The sequence below is a fragment of the Lissotriton vulgaris genome, chromosome 4_1 (genome assembly GCF_964263255.1).
Source record: "Lissotriton vulgaris chromosome 4_1, aLisVul1.2, whole genome shotgun sequence".
NCBI classification, from domain to species: Eukaryota; Metazoa; Chordata; class Amphibia; order Caudata; family Salamandridae; genus Lissotriton; species Lissotriton vulgaris.
In genome coordinates, this window is record NC_141691.1 from 201597477 (window position 1) to 201613281 (window position 15805).

At 52.7% G+C, this 15805-nt stretch overlaps 1 protein-coding gene across 2 annotated transcripts in view; it reads right to left on the reverse strand.

The window, feature by feature from the left end:
* STAG2 (STAG2 cohesin complex component) overlaps positions 1-15805 on the reverse strand; it is a 1316830-nt gene that overhangs the window by 233724 nt on the left and 1067301 nt on the right. For both annotated transcript variants that reach the window (XM_086918500.1, XM_086918501.1), the window contains one exon: positions 11150-11298. In XM_086918500.1, coding sequence (XP_086774626.1) covers positions 11150-11298 — 149 coding nt within the window. The remainder of the gene's footprint in view (positions 1-11149; positions 11299-15805) is intronic.

Below are 15805 nucleotides of genomic sequence, written 5' to 3' on the forward strand. Positions count from 1 at the left end.
CGGCCCTTGCAAAGGTTGTGTGGATTCCACCAATGCAGAGAGTTGTATGCCCGACCGCTCACCAACACTAGGTCTGTCAGTTGCCCATGAGCCTGAGTCCACTGACGTGCAAGGCACTCCTGAAGCGGACGCATATGTAGTCTCGCGTGCGGGACAATGGAGATGCAGGAGGCCATCATGCCTATCAACTGCATGAACACCTTCGCTGGAAGCGAGTGTTGGGGTCTGAATCGCTGGATCAGCGCCTGGATACTGGCGATTCTCACTGAATTTGGCTGCGCGGTGGCTGCCAGAGTGTTGATTGTCGCGCCCAGGTACTGTCGCACGTGGGCGGGCTGGAGATGGGACTTTGGGTAGTTCAGAGAGAATCCCAGATCGTGCAGGAGATGAATGGTGCGTGACACGTGGTCGACGCACTGCTGTTCTGTCCTTGCTTGAATGAGCCAGTCGTCCAGGTAGGGAAAGACGTGGACGTGCTGGCGACGGAGATGCGCTGCCACAGTCGCTAGGCACTTGGTAAACACTCTCGGTGCCGTGGTGACCCCGAACGGCAGAACCTTGAACTGGTAATGCTGGTCTAAGATCGTGAATCTGAGATACTTCCTGTGGGAAGGATGCAGGGGGATATGAAAATAGGCATCTTTCAGATCCAGCGTAGCCAGGAAGTCCCCCTGTTGAAGCAGGGGAAGCACCTGCTGCAACGTGAGCATATGGAAGTGCTCCGAGAGGATGTACCAGTTCAGGGGCCTGAGGTCCAGGATCGGCCTGAGGGATCCGTCCTTCTTGGGAATCAGAAAATACAGGGAGTAAACCCCTGTTCCCCGCTCTTGCAATGGAACGAGCTCTATCGCCCCTTTTTGCAGCATGACTAGAACTTCTTGCTGCAACAAGGTCAAGTGCTCGCCTGACATAGGACGGCTCCTTGGGGGTATGTCCGGTGGAATGGACGTAAGCTCTAGACAGTACCCGTACTGGATAATAGACCTCACCCACCTGTCCGTGGTGATGGACTTCCACGCCGGCAGGAACTGCTGGAGTCTCCCCCCGACCGGTGTTGCATGGTCGGGGGGCAGTGACAAGACGTCACTGTTTGTTGGTGGTGGTGGACCTGGAGCTATTGTTTCCACGTCCCCTGCCCTTGACATTATTGCCTCTGTAACCACCTCGACCCTTGTTGTTATACGAGGCTTGGGTGTTACTCTTGTAATATTGGGTTGACTGGGATGCCTGTCCCCTTGAGGTGCCTCTGGAGTTTGAGCGGCGAAAGGAACCACTCCGAAACTGCTGACTTTGTAAAGCCCCCATCGGCAGTTTCCGTATCTTTTTTCATTTTCTCCAGTGTGGCATCCACCTCAGGGCCAAACAGGTGGTCAGGATTCACTGTTTGATTGAGGATCGTAGTTTGGATGTCGGGTTTGAACCCCGAAATTCTAAGCCAGGCATGGCGTCGAAGCAGCACACTGGTATTGATAGCCCTGGAGGCTGTGTCTGCCACATCCAGTGCACATTTGATGGATGCATTCGTAATGAGTTTACCCTCCTGAATCAGCATCTCTCCTGCCTCCTTGTATTGGTCAGGCAAGTGTTGCAGTATGGCCTCTAATGTGTCATAATGGGCCCTATCATAACGTGCAAGTAAGGCTTGGGTGTTAGATATTCTCCAGATATTAGCTGCCTGTGCAGCAATTCGTTTGCCGGAGGCCTCAAAGATCTTGGACTCTTTGTCTGGGGGAGGAGCGTCACCAGTAGTTTGAGAGTTCGCCCTCTTCCGAGCGTTGGAAACAACCAAGGAGTCCAATGGCAAGTGTCCCTTGATATATGTAGGATCCGTGGGCGCTGCCTTATATTTCCTGTCGATGCGAGGGTTGACCACACGCGCTCGGGTGGGCTCCTTGAAAACCTCCGTTGCATGTTTAAGCACCCCCTTAAGCATCGGTAGCGTTTTGACAGACTTTTCGGCTACCGAGAAGGTGTCGAACAAGAAGTCCACATCCACGGGGTCCGAGTGCAGCTCGACGTCGTGGTTAGCAGCAGCTCTCTCTATCAGAGCATTGAAGGCCGCCGAGTCCTCAGTCGGGGACGTCTTGGCTGCGAAAAGTTGAGTGTCCTGACCCGACTGCGGGTCCTCCGTGTCGCCTCCGGCGGACCACGGCACGTGCTCCTCCTCCGGATCCGAGTACGCCGGATAGTTGTACTCGTCACCTTCCTCGTCCGCATCGGCTGCGGCGGAATGCGTCGGCGAGTGTCCTAGGGTTCGTGGGGACACAGGTTCCACCAAAGCCGAAGAGTCCTCGGAGTCCCTTTTGTTTTTGAGAGGGATCTTAAAGGGTTCCAACGCCGGCTCCGTCGTGATCTTCCGTTTGAGGAGCGACAGTTTTCCGGTGTTGGCGTCGATGATTACCTCACGACGTTCCTCTTCCGCAAGCGGCTGGAGACGAAGCTTCGACACCGCCAAGGCAGCCTTCGGCGTTAATGCCTCCTTCGAGGGTCCGCCCTGTTTCGGCGCGAAGGCCTTCGGCGCCGACTTGGGCGGTAGGGTGAAACGGATAGGCGTTTGCTCCCTCGCAGGCTTAGGCGTGAGCTTAGGCGCACTGGCGTCCTGAGCGGGAACCACACTGGCCTTTCGAATCCGCTGCAAGGATTCCGCTACCTTCTTTGTCCAGGCCGGAGAGGGCTGGACCGGTTCGAGCGACCCCTCATCGTCGAGAGCCTGTTCGCCGGCAGGCACCTTCTTTGGGGCCGACGCCCCATGCCTATGCGCGTCGTCGCCCTGACGCTTCTTTGGAGCAGTCTTCGGGTCCGCGACCCCTTTCGGCGCCGACGCAGCCGCGTCGGAGGACTTCGCCTTCGGCGCCGACCTCGAGGGCTTCGGGTCGGCCATTTTGGCGTGGCTCTTCAAGTCGGCCATTTTGGTTTTCTTGGAAGTTGACGCCTCCAGAACCTTCTTCACCAGCGCCACTTTCACTTTCGGTTTCGCATCCGAGGATGCGTGACCAGTTGGCTTCACTTTCGTTTTCTTCGACGATAGTGATGGTTCATAAATGTCCGTGACCGGGCCCGGAGGCGGGGACGTAGGACTCATAGTTAGATCTTGGGTAAGGCCCGAAGGCGATCCCTCGACCTGGGTCGTATGAAGGGGAACAACCCCTGAGTCAGGTTGGGGATGCTCTTCCTCCGAGCTATCTCCCATCGTGGCAAAAGCCTGATCGTCGTCCCCTACCTCGTCGGTGACTTTGTCAAAGTTCTCCTCACCCGCGTCGTAGGTCTCCCCTTCGGATGCGGGATTAGAGTCCGAACCTTGCACGTCGTCTTCTCCCTCGCCATATTCTTGGAAAATGTCGTCTGGCAGGGGCGCCGTGGCCGATAGCCTAGCCTGGAGCCTATTGGCCCGACGAATCTTTAAAGTCTTCTTGCTCCGGAATTTCGAACACGCCATGCAGGTGTCTTCGCGGTGATCCGGCGACAAGCAGGTATTGCACACCGGGTGCACGTCGAGGTGTGAATATTTAGAGTGACACAACGGGCACTTCTTAAACGGAGTTCGCTCCATAGCAAGAGTGTAGTATAGGCCCGACCGCGCCGAAAGCACGTGGAAGGGCAGCAAGAGATCGGAGCTGAGAGTCAGAAAGAAACCCGTACGCAACTATACCGACGCCCAGCCTAAAGACCTTTTGGTCTCGAGTAGAAGTTGAACAACTATCGGTTCCGACAGAGGGAACCGAAACACATCCGAACCCAATGGCGGAAAAAAACAATCTGGGGATGGAGGCGATGCCCATGCGCACTGTAGTCCAGGGGAGGAGCCACCTATCTCGTGATACTTCGAAGACTCTTCCAGGACAACAATGTGCAATCATCCGGACCCAACACTAGGTGGCGATCTATGCACAGATATGAATTCAGCAGCCCACATGCCTCGAACTATCACTTTATCTCGAAGTCGATCCGGAGCGCTTCGGTCCTCATCCAAACCTGATGGCGGAAAAAACCAATCTAAGGATGGAGCCGATGCCCATGCGCACTAGCACCCAAAAGAGGAGTCACCAGTCTCGTGACGACAAAAGACTTCTTCAAGAGAAAAACAAGTGCAATCATCCGAGCCCAACACCAGATGGCGATCTATTCATAAATGTACCATCTGCAGCCCATATGCCTCGAACGTGAGTTTTATATGCATGGGTAAAGTGACATTTCACATTTCACTCCCCACATTGCATTTTAGAGCTGCTCAAATTCGACTTTGATGCTCGAAGAAGTGGGTAAGGATGATCTGCAATATGTCCGCAGATTCAGAACCTGTGAAGTCTCCCCTAGTTGCACAGGGGGTGGGGGTCCTGTAGAAATTAGGGAAATACTTATTAAATATGGTTTTATAAGCCCTGGTTCTTGAAAAGTGGCCCAGGTCATTTTCCCTATTGCAAACCCCATGGCACATAGGTTAACATGGTAGGAAGTGATTGATTAATAAATATTGATAGGAGAGGAATAGCCGGACCATTCAAAGACTTCCCAGAATGGTCGTAGTAAATCCAACAATATTATATTGTTAAATTTCTCCTAAAGTGTACATACAATAAGTTAAGAGACTTTCTTGTTTGTAAGTCCAAATTCAGCCTTTCAGTGGTCTGCCCTGATTGGTCAGAGTTAAGTGGATTAGCCAGGTTGCTGGGAGGGCAGTGTGCTGTTCTATCGGAATGCCAGGTCAGGAGGTGGCGTCGTAAACTATGCTCTTCAAAGGCAGAAGGGAGGCCTGGGTTTCAGTTCACTCTGACAGTCTTGACCCAGAGTCAGGGCTAGGCTTAAGGAAGGTATGTACAAATGGTAGGGGGAGGAGTCCATGGAAATAAGATATCCCAGGGGGTGTGTTTAACCAGGTCTTACCTCCTTGCTGGAAAATCAGCCATTATGGATTTGGAAGAAGGATGCACTCTGGGACAAACTAATGCCACACTCCACAGGATGTGGTCATAACTATGAGGAGTTGCCCTGCTCTCATTGGTCAGCAGTGACCTGGTGCTTGACCCAGAGAATTTTGAATAAGTATTTGAGATGGGCAGAGCCCTCCAGATCTGCTGCTTGAAACTGAATGAAGCAAGAAGTGCCCTGCTGAAGATTTTGCTGTCTGCAAGGAACTCTAAGGCCTAACCTATGCAGACTGCACCATCTGAAACTACAGCCCTGTGGATTACCTTGCTGCCAAAAGACTCCAGAGTTGAAACTCCCTGCAGCTACAGGTTACCAGAGCTCACCTGGACAGCCCCACAAAGAATTCAAAGCCTGGAGTACCAGTGGATTTGTAAGGGTTTTGTTCAAGTGGATTGCGGAATTGAAGTTTCACACTTTTAAGGACCCTCTTGGAGATTCCAGAACCTTGGATTGTGTGTTGGATACTTTGGGACCCGCAAGCAGAACGCCAGGAAGGTGTTCTAACTGGACCCCGCTTGCTGAAGAAGGCGGCCCACTACAGTGGTGAGAATTCTTCATACCAATTTATAAAGGTGTGTCCCTGACAGAGAAAACGGAATGACTTAAGGGGCACTGTTGGTTTCTAAGCACTAGAAAGTGACTAATCTTTAAACATTCATATCTCAGGTTCCCTACAGTGGATTATTTTCGTTCTGGTGTCATTCAAAAGATAAAAATATTACCTATTTTTATAAATTGGTGTTGAATTTTTATTTTGTGTTGTGTCTTAATTATTTACTGAAATGGTGTTTTTAAATGCTTTACATACCTAGGGGGTCTCCGGTTGGTGGTTGCAGACAAGCAGGCCACTTAGCTGTGGGAGCAAAGCGCCTGGGCTTTAGCTCAGGGCAAATGAGACAACAAGCCAGCACAAAAGGTGCACCTTTAGTGGCGTTCGGGCAGGCGGGTTCAGAGTGCTGTTTTTTGGCGTCTGGTGCCTTGTTGTTTCAATGGGGATTTTCGGTTAGGTTTTTTAGCTGCAGGCTCGGTCCAGGAAGACTTCCGGGAGGAACCAACAGCTAGGCAGGTAAGTTGGAGGGCTCGGGCGGGCGAAGGGCAGCTGGATGCAGGGGTTTCTTTTGAATTCAGATTTCACCTTACCGGGTCACTCGCGGTGGGAGGGGAGGGGAGGGGACTGGGGGTGGAGGTCTTCGTGCAGAGGCTGCATGCAACGTCAGGGAGTCCTGGAGGGGTCATCCCACGGTGGACTTGCACACTGGAGCGCTGGGGGACCTCACTTGGGACCTGTGGGACACTCAAACTCGGGACGTAGGCGACGGGTGCAGTGATAGTTCCAGGCGTTGGGTTTGTTTGTCCTCTGCAGGCTCAGAGTCTGTGTTCAGAGTTTCTTTTGAACAGGGCGACTGTTCACAAGAGATCTGGTCTTTGTTGAAGGCAGTCAGTCCTCCACAGTGTTCTGGTGGTTGCTGGCTGCAGGACAAGACTATTTTTGGTGCAGGATCTCTGGAAACTGCAGTGGGGCCAAATCAGTTCTCTGCAGTCTCCTCTGCTGGGCGTCTTCTTTCACCTTTTTCTTCTTAGGTTGCGGGAATCTGCTTTCTTTGTTCAGGGCTGCCCCCTAAATACTGTATTTAGGGGGCGTTCTAGGGGTCTTGGGGTCAGTAGTCAATGGGCTACCGACCTTAGGGTGACTACCCCCTCTGTGTGCTCACCCCACGTCGGTTTTCTTGGGGCATCTCTAAGATGCCCTCTCTGGTGCATTTTACATTAAATCTCACACTGGCATCAGTGTGGGTTTAATGTGCTGAGAAGTAGGATACCACATTTCCCAATTTTCACTGTAGCCATTATAGTGCTGTGGAGTTCATAATGACAAGCTCCCAGCACCATATACTCTTAATCGCAGCACTGCACTTACAATGTCTAAGAATGGATATAGACACTGTAGGGGTACAGGGCTCATGCATCTGTACCCTCACCACTGGCATAGGCACCCAGCTAGAGGGGTGACTGATCTATGCCAGGGCAGTGGGTTGAAGATCTAGCACACAGGGATGTGTGCCATGTCGACTCTTCACTTTGTTCTGCACCAAAACACGCAGCCTGCAAGGACAGTGTGTGTGGTTGTAAGGGCTTCAGCCATTAAAGGTCTTCCTTGGTCACAGTGCCCTGGGTACTTGTGGTAGCATTTACATGGGGCTGTCCTGTGGCCAGAGACACCAATTGGGTTAGTTTTGGGGAAAGAACACAGGCCCTGAGAACCTGATTGGCAGGGACCCAGGGCACATCAAGTTAAAGTGCATCAGTTGTTTGGCCAAAAGTGTGTGGCGGGAGGGGGTGGGGGGTGGTGGGGTTGGATTACTGCAACAGAAACCCACTTTCCTACAAGGTCACCCAGAGAACAATGGTGGACCACACTAAAGAACATTGCTGAAAACAGTGAACGTTAACCATTGTGCAGTCGCTACAGGGGCTGTGGGTATAGTGCCCTGTAGCGTCCCGAAGACCGGGGGCAGCATGGTTGCAATACAATTGGCCGGACCATGGCCAATCACAGGGTTGGAAGAGCACTGTGAGGCCAGGAGATTGTTTAAGTCAGTGCAGCATCTACCGCCAGGCACATTAAGTCCTTGGTGTCTGGATAGGGGGGTTATCCCAAGTAGTCATTCACCAATTTCAGGGTAATGGAGGGGAAAAGAGCAAGACTGTTCAGAGTCCGAATGTAGATTAGTGTCTTCAGAGGATTCTGCTGAGGAGAGAGGGTCCCGTTCATGGAGCGTGACTGCCGCAAGTAGTACTGACTTTTGACTCTCCATGACTTGTTCTGGAGATGGGCTATTCTTCGTCTAGGTCAGTTTTATTTTCCTTCGGCTTACTTTTCCCCCTTGTGCTGATTGTGACCTTTGATTGGTGTTTTGGGTCAACACCTGCAAAGCGCCAGCGGAAAACATGACTTCCGCCCATTCAGTAGCTTCCTCTGGGTCCCCAAAGACTTAAGATTTCTGCTCATGCATGACTTGAGTTGGGCTGGAAACAGCAAGGCATATTTGAGGTTGAGGGCTCCGAGCTTTTTTTTTTGACTTCTTGATGGGAGGCCCTTTCGCCTTGGACTGCCATCGTAAAATCTGGGTACACTGAAATCTGTTTGTTTTCAAATAGGATAGGGGACTTCTCTCTGGCTGTGCGGAGTAAGGTAGTGTGAGCCTTGTAATTAACCCCTTCCATGCTCATGACGAGCTCAGCTCGTCATGAGGCACACTGGAGCTGTGCTCATGACAAGGTGAGCTAGTCATGAAATGCTGCTTTTCAAGCTTTTCCAGCACAGGACGGGAAAAGCCATAGCAGCCAAGGTGTTAAGTATTCGGGCGATAATAGGTTGGGGTGGAACTCCAGCAATCTGTTTTCTTGTTGGGATCCTATGTGCCCTTTCAACGCTGAAGAGGTCGGTCAGCCCCTCCGGGCCGTGTCTCGCACCCACTGTTCTACGGTCTGAACCCCCCAATGTAGAAGAGTCAGGTGGCTTCCCTTTTGTGCAACCCATCGCAGGCTGCGCATCGACCCTGGTGTCTGCAGCGGAGGACTGAATGGGCAAGGGGGCTGAATGAGGGAGGGAGGAAGGAAGTGGAGGAGGGGGGGGAATAAGGGTTTACCCCCAACTGCCGGGTACTTCTTCAGTTCACCGACCTCAGCAGACAGCAAGGAATGGTATCTGGTGTTGCGCAGGCCCTTTTTTTTTTACGGCAACTGCAATCTCAGAGTGTCCAGGGGGACCGCGTTGTGTTCAAAGAACTCCGCCACACCCCAAAGGGGGGGGTGGGGATTGGGGGGGACCAGTTTTAGTTGCCCTCACCGAGCGTGGCAACATGCAGGGACACAGAAGGTCGGATTAGGGGCCAGGAGCGGAGGTAAGGCCTGTAGGTCATTCTCGCCTTCATTTGAGTGGCCAGTGCGCTACCGCCCCCACTCTCCCCAGGGACAAAACAGGAAGTAGCCAGCCGCAGCGGGTCATAAGGTAGTCCATAGGCCCTGACCGCGGTGTACACCTCTGCCAGCACATCGCACTTACCGCCGGTCGGGGCCTCGCTGTAGTTTGGCTCTTCAGGCTTGCGTGGAAATCCGGGCCTGGAACAGCATGCTCCGTCAGCATCATGGCCGCCTCACTCCACAGGCCACAACAAATGCTCTCTTGCACCAAATGCAGACCGCGCGTCCCTCAGTGCTGCAGGTCAGTCCCACCTCTGGGAGCTCGAATGCAGGTCCTGTGCCCAGGGCAGCGCAGTGCTTTGGCGTCGCCATCCCCCAGTCCGGAGGGCAGGGGTGCTCACCCTCAGCTCGCGGAGGACTCCACGCCAGCATTGTGGTCTCAGCTGGCGGCATCTGGTGCAAACAGCACGCCTCTGTATGCTTGGAACCGGAACTACTCCACCATCACCTAGCTCTAAAGCAGCATTAAATTGGTAGGTAGCATGAGTAGCTCCCGGGATGGCCCCGCAATGCCACTGGTATTGATAGGATCTTTAGGCCCGGTCGGGAGCTTGGCTAAAACACGTCCACCATGTTCAGTGTTTAGTCATTAATCTGATGCTTGGACCTGGACATGCTACATGCAGTCACTTGTCTATGCTGGTGCCACAAGCACTGGAAGAGGATCAGATTATGATGTGGATGGCTGAAACTAAACCAGCTTCAGCCCGATTATGTCAGAAATTTCCAGATTGGGGTTTGGGAAATCGAACTGTGAGTTGTCCGCAAATAGATGCATGTATCAGACACTCAGATACTTCCTCTGGTATTTTGCTATTGGGAAATTGATGCAAGTGTCCTGCAAATCTTTTGCACATGTCCAGCCTTCCTGTGGGAAGTGAGGAAAGAACTGAAACCGTGCAAGTATGCAAAAAATGTTCTCCCTGATCCACTTGCTGGTGAAATGCAGATCCAGTATTGGTCTGAATTAAGATTTTGGACATTTCTTTTCAAATATTAATTATCTTGAATTAATGTCTCGCCCTTTTAATAAGATGGAGCCAGCACCACCTACCGGCATGGGGGTGCTAATCTAGAGGATACTCAGAAGGCGGGAATCTGCAGGTAGAAGTATCCATCAAAAGTTAATTGCCTAGAGCTTTGATGATATTTTAGGACAAATAGGACATGGTCTAATCTTAAAATGTAGTAAGTACCATGACACAATGTTTAGCACCCACTTGTCAGTGGTTATTCTTTCCCACACCACTAGATGTGTTGTTGTTCTCCCTCACTGGAGATCAAAGTTGGTCCGGGAGTATTAGGGTGTCACTGCAGAATTCCAGTTAAGGGCCTTCCCGGTGTATTAAATAGTTCAGGTGGTGTTCATTTGGACTTTGTTTCCTCTAGCCTTGCTGCTGGTGTTATTGGTCAGTGCCAGTGAAGGAACTGAATCTTCCTTGGGGAATATCTACACTCCTTGTGTTTGTATTGCATCTAATCCGGAGCACAGTTAAGAGTCTCTGCCTCATTTTTACAATCTTACCATTAGTGAGCTGATCAAATAAGGTTGATACGGAGAAGGGTAGGTTTACATTCTTTGGTTGAGCATCTGGTATGAGCAGCATCAGTCAAAGACAAAATGATTTTTTAAGGGATACTCCACTGCAATACAAATTGTAGCTAGTTCAACCAGGTCCAGCCCAGCACTGATTACTTGTTTTGCAAACAAGGGACCTTCCTTCACGATCTCATCAAAGTCTTCCTGCCCGTATCGAGGTAGGTCATCCATAAAATATATTACTTCCAAATTTCTTACTCATAAGTTCTGAAGACAGCAATGGAATTTGTAACAGTAGCTGCTGTGTTACACATTTGTTCATGTGGAGTCTTGGTGCTTGCTGTGCCTTTTTCAGTGGTGAAGTTGTCTACAGCAGACACGCCAAAGTGTTTTCGTATGACTTCTACTGCAGTGCTGTTTATTTTGGCACTGCTGACCTTAATCAATCTTTTTGAGTTTAGTCTTTGCACTGTTTCTATTTCCAAACACTACACCTCATTGCAAATTGTTACATTGAAATTTTGCAGTTTATGAAAATTTTACTTCAAAATTTTAGTTTTTTGTATAAATACATTTAAAAAGTAGAGATCTCTAACAGTACAACTGTAAGATGGAATAAATCACAAGACAGCGCTTTTGAAGACAATCAGAATACATGATAATATCCCTTTTAAAATATAGTAAATATCATAAACTTACTTGTGCAACATAGCAATGGCTTCTCTTGTTTTCACTTGGTCAAGTCCAAATGTTAAAGCAAAACGTCGTGCTAGCTCTTTTATACCAGTAAATGAAGGTGACGACCGGTCAAAGCTATAACTATGTTCCTGGATCATCTCATTGAAAAGCTACATGAAGAGAAAAGCAAAGGGTAAATCGATATTGCACACTGCCAAAAGAACAAGTTACTTACCTTCGGTAACGATATATCTGTAAGAAACATTAGTTAGTGTTAGATTCCTTACCTTAGAATATCCCCAGGCGTCAGTCTGGATCCGGAAACTTTTGCGTAGCAGTACCCCTGCGCGTCGGTAGGCGTCGTCTGCAGGCGTCCCCTGCGGCTCCGCGTCCGTCGTCGGCGTCGTGCGCCGTGATGACGTCGCTGGAGTACATAGACGCCGCCTCCGCGCGCTGACGTCAGTTCTTTGCACACAGCATTTCCGCGCCAGGAGACGCAGAGCCATGAGAGAACCAACACTGGTGCCATGTACAAACTAGGGCCCTGAAAGGGATGACCTTAACCCTAGGTATCAGTTCGCAGAACGGGGAGGATGGGTGGGTTCGGTAAGGAATCTAACACTAACTAATGTTTCTTACAGATATATCGTTACCGAAGGTAAGTAACTTGTTCATCTGAAAGAAACACGTTAGTGTTAGATTCCTTACCTTAGAATACATACCCCAGCAATACCAACCCCGGTGGTGGGTCTGCGAACCAATACAAAACTACACCAGAAAGTCCTGGAGGACAGAACGGCCAAAGAAGCCATCCCTCCGGACTTGACTGTCCAGGCAGTAATGCCTCGCAAAGGTGTGCAGCGAGGCCCACGTAGCCGCCTGGCAAATGTCCTGCAAGGGGACTCCCCGGCCCAGGGCAGTAGTAGCCGCCGTGGCCCGAGTGGAATGGGCCCTCAGCCCAACAGGAGGCTCCTTCCGAGCCAAAGAGTAGCACGCTTTGATGCAGAGGACGACCCATCGAGAGATGGTTCGTTTACAAACCGCCCGTCCCTTCTTCGCACCCACGTAGCCAACAAACAGTTGGTCATCCACCCGGAACTGGCGTGTGCGATCCATGTAAAATGAAAGCGCACGTTTTGGGTCCAGACGATGGAGCCGCTCTTCATCCTTTGAAGGATGCGGAGGCGGGAAGAAGGAAGGGAGGGTGATGGACTGCCCGATGTGAAAGGCCGAAACAACCTTGGGCAGGAAAGAAGGTCTAGTCCTCAGAACCACCTTGTCAGGATGAATGGACAGGAAAGGAGGTTGGACAGAAAGAGCCTGGAGCTCACTCACCCTCCTGGCAGAGGTGATGGCAACCAGGAAAGCCGTCTTTAAAGTCAGGAGACGGAGAGGGCAAGAATGAAGGGGCTCAAAGGGAGCACACATCAGGAAAGTTAGAACCAGGTTCAAATCCCACTGAGGCATCACAAACGGAACAGGTGGAAACATGTGAGTGATGCCTTTCAAGAATCGAGTTACAATCGGGGATTTGAACAAAGAAGGCTGATCAGGAAGCCTCAAGAAGGCTGAAAGGGCAGAAAGGTAGCCCTTGATAGTGCCCAGAGCAGAGCCCTGCTGGGCAAGAGAAAGAAGAAACAGAAGAACCTCCGAAAGAGGGGCAGAAAGAGGATCCACAGCCTTTGCTGTGCACCATGCCACAAATCTGTTCCACCGACAGGCGTATACCGACTTAGTGGAGGGACGCCTGGCTGCCAGAATAACATCACAGACTTCAGGAGGCAAGTCAAATGGCCTCAACTGCCGCCGCTCAATCTCCAAGCATGGAGGTGGAGACTGGACAGGTTCGGGTGGAGGACCGTCCCCTGCTGCTGCGACAGAAGGTCCTCCTGAAGGGGCAGGCGGATCGGGGGACCGACCGACATGCTGAGTAGCTCGGGATACCAGTACCTTCGAGCCCAGTCCGGAGCCACAAGGATAACTTGGGCCCGGTCGCGCCTGATCTTCTTCAGCACTCTGGGCAGAAGTTGTATAGGCGGAAAGGCGTATAACAGACCGCAACTCCACTCGCGCCGAAAGGCGTCGCCGTGCGAGTGCCGTCTTGGAAACTCCAACGCGCAGAACTGATGACATTGCGCGTTCTCTTCTGTGGCGAATAGATCTAACCAAGGCTCTCCCCATTGCAGAAAGATGCCTTGCGCCACGTCCGAGTTCAGACGCCATTCGTGATCCATCGAGCACCGACGGCTGAGTTCGTCCGCCCTGGCGTTCAGAGAACCTGCCAGGTGTTGAACCGTCAGAGTCACGCCCTGACGTTCCAGCCATTGCCAGAGGCGCAGAGCCTCCTGGCAAAGGGTCCACGACCCCACTCCGCCCTGTTTGTTGCAGTACCACATGGCGGTGGTGTTGTCGGTGAACACCTGCACTACACTCCCGTTGACAAAGGGGAGGAATGCCTTCAGTGCCAGACGAATCGCCCGCAGCTCCAACAGATTGATATGGAGCCGGGACTCCGCCGGAGACCAGATGCCTCTGATCTCTGCCTCTCCCAAGTGGCCACCCCAGCCCTGGAGGGACGCGTCCGTCACGACAACGTGCTCCGGTTGGGGAAGGGAGAGGGACTTGCCCCTGACCCAATCGCGGTCCGTAAGCCACCACTGCAGTTGTCTCGCAGTGCCCTCCGAGATCAAGACGTGGTCGGACAAGTTGCCCTGATGCTGGGCCCACTGAAACTTCAGGTCCCACTGCAGAGCCCGCATCCGCCACCTGGCGTGATGCACCAGAAGGATGCAGGAAGCCATCAGTCCCAGCAGCCGCAGCGTCAACCCGACCGAGACTCGGGATAGCGGCTGAAAGATGGGAATCAAAGCCTGAATATCCCGAACCCGCCGTTCCGGAGGATAAACCCGAAACTGCGCCGAGTCCAGAACCGCTCCGATGAAAAGGAGCTTTTGAGAGGGACACAGGTGTGATTTCGGCACGTTGATGGAGAACCCCAGGTCGTGCAAGAGGTCTGCCGTCATCTGAAGGTGGTGGACGACTGTCTGGGGCGAGCCCGCCTTCAACAACCAGTCGTCTAGGTAGGGGAAGACTGAAACCCCTAACCTGCGCAGATGGGCTGCGACCACCGCCATCACCTTTGTGAACACCCGTGGGGCGCTGGTAAGGCCGAAGGGGAGCACGACAAACTGAAAGTGCTCCTGGCCTACCGTGAACCGCAGGTAACGCCGGTGGGCCGGCAGGACGGGGATGTGAAAATAGGCGTCCTGCAAGTCCAACGCCACCATCCAGTCTTGCGGGTCTAGAGCAGCCAAGACCTGAGCTAACGTCAACATCTTGAACTTCTCCTTCCGGAGGAAGCCGTTGACGTTCCTTAGATCCAAGATAGGACGTAGGCCCCCCTTGTCCTTCTTGGGCACCAGAAAGTAGTGGGAATAACAACCACGCCCTACTTCTGGCCCAGGAACGCGCTCGATGGCCCCCTTGGCCAAGAGGGCCGTAACTTCCTCCTGCAGAAGTGTCAAGTGGTCCCCCGACACACGGTGGTTCTGCGGTGGCATGGCTGGAGGAGAGGTCTCGAAGGGGAGGGAGTAGCCCCTTCGGACAATTTGCAGCACCCACCTGTCCGAAGTGATCGTGCGCCAGTGAGCGTGGTGATGGCGAACCCTGCCACCCACTGGCGTCACATGGGGCCGAAAGCACGGACTAGGAGGATTTTGGGGTAGATGCTGCGGGGGAAGGTGTGGTCTGACCCCGCCGTTGTCCCCGACCGCCACCACGGCGGTTTCCACGGCCGCCACCGCGTTGGAAGGATTGTTGCGGCGCGTGGCTGGCAGCACGTGTGGGGGCGCCCCTTCCTTGGCCACGAAAGGGGCGAAACGAACCCGGTTGCTGACGCTGGGTCGAGAGACCCAAGGACTTGGCCGTGACCCTGGAGTCCTTAAAGCGTTCCAGCGCGTGGTCCGCTTTGTCACCGAACAGGTGACAGCCATCAAACGGCATGTCCATCAGGGTATTTTGGACATCAGCCGAAAAATTGGCGGATCTCAGCCAGGCGTGACGGCGAATCGCCACCGTCGTAGACATAGCCCTGCCCAGCGAGTCGGTCGTATCAAGACCACACCGAATGGAATATTTCGCTGCATCCCGGCCCTCAGCTACAGCTTGACCGAGCTTTGCCCGCACCTCCATGGGGCATTCTGGCAGCAGCTCCGCGACCGTATCCCACACAGAGTGGGTGTAGCGGCCCAAGAGGCAGGCGGTGTTGCAAGACCGCAGGCCCAAACTAATGGACGAGAAGACCTTTTTACCAAACTGGTCATACCTCTTGGATTCCCGGTCGGGCGGGGCCGACGGGAATGCGGACTGGGAGGTCGAGGCCTGGATCACCAGACTCTCAGGAGTGGGGTGGGTAGACAGGTACTTGGGGTCGTCCGGACAAGGACGGTGGCGCCTGGCCACGTTCCGATCAACAGGCGCACCTGAAGCGGGCCTGGACCACGTGCCCAACAGAACGTCAGACAAGGCTTCATTAAACGGCAGCAGAGGCTCCAAAGGGCATGACTGCGGCTTGAAGACCTCGGTGAGGATGTTAGGCCTCACGGCCGCGACGGGGAGCTCAAGGTTTAAGGCCTTGGCAGCCCTCATCAGCACCACAGAATAGGCAGCTCCCTCCAC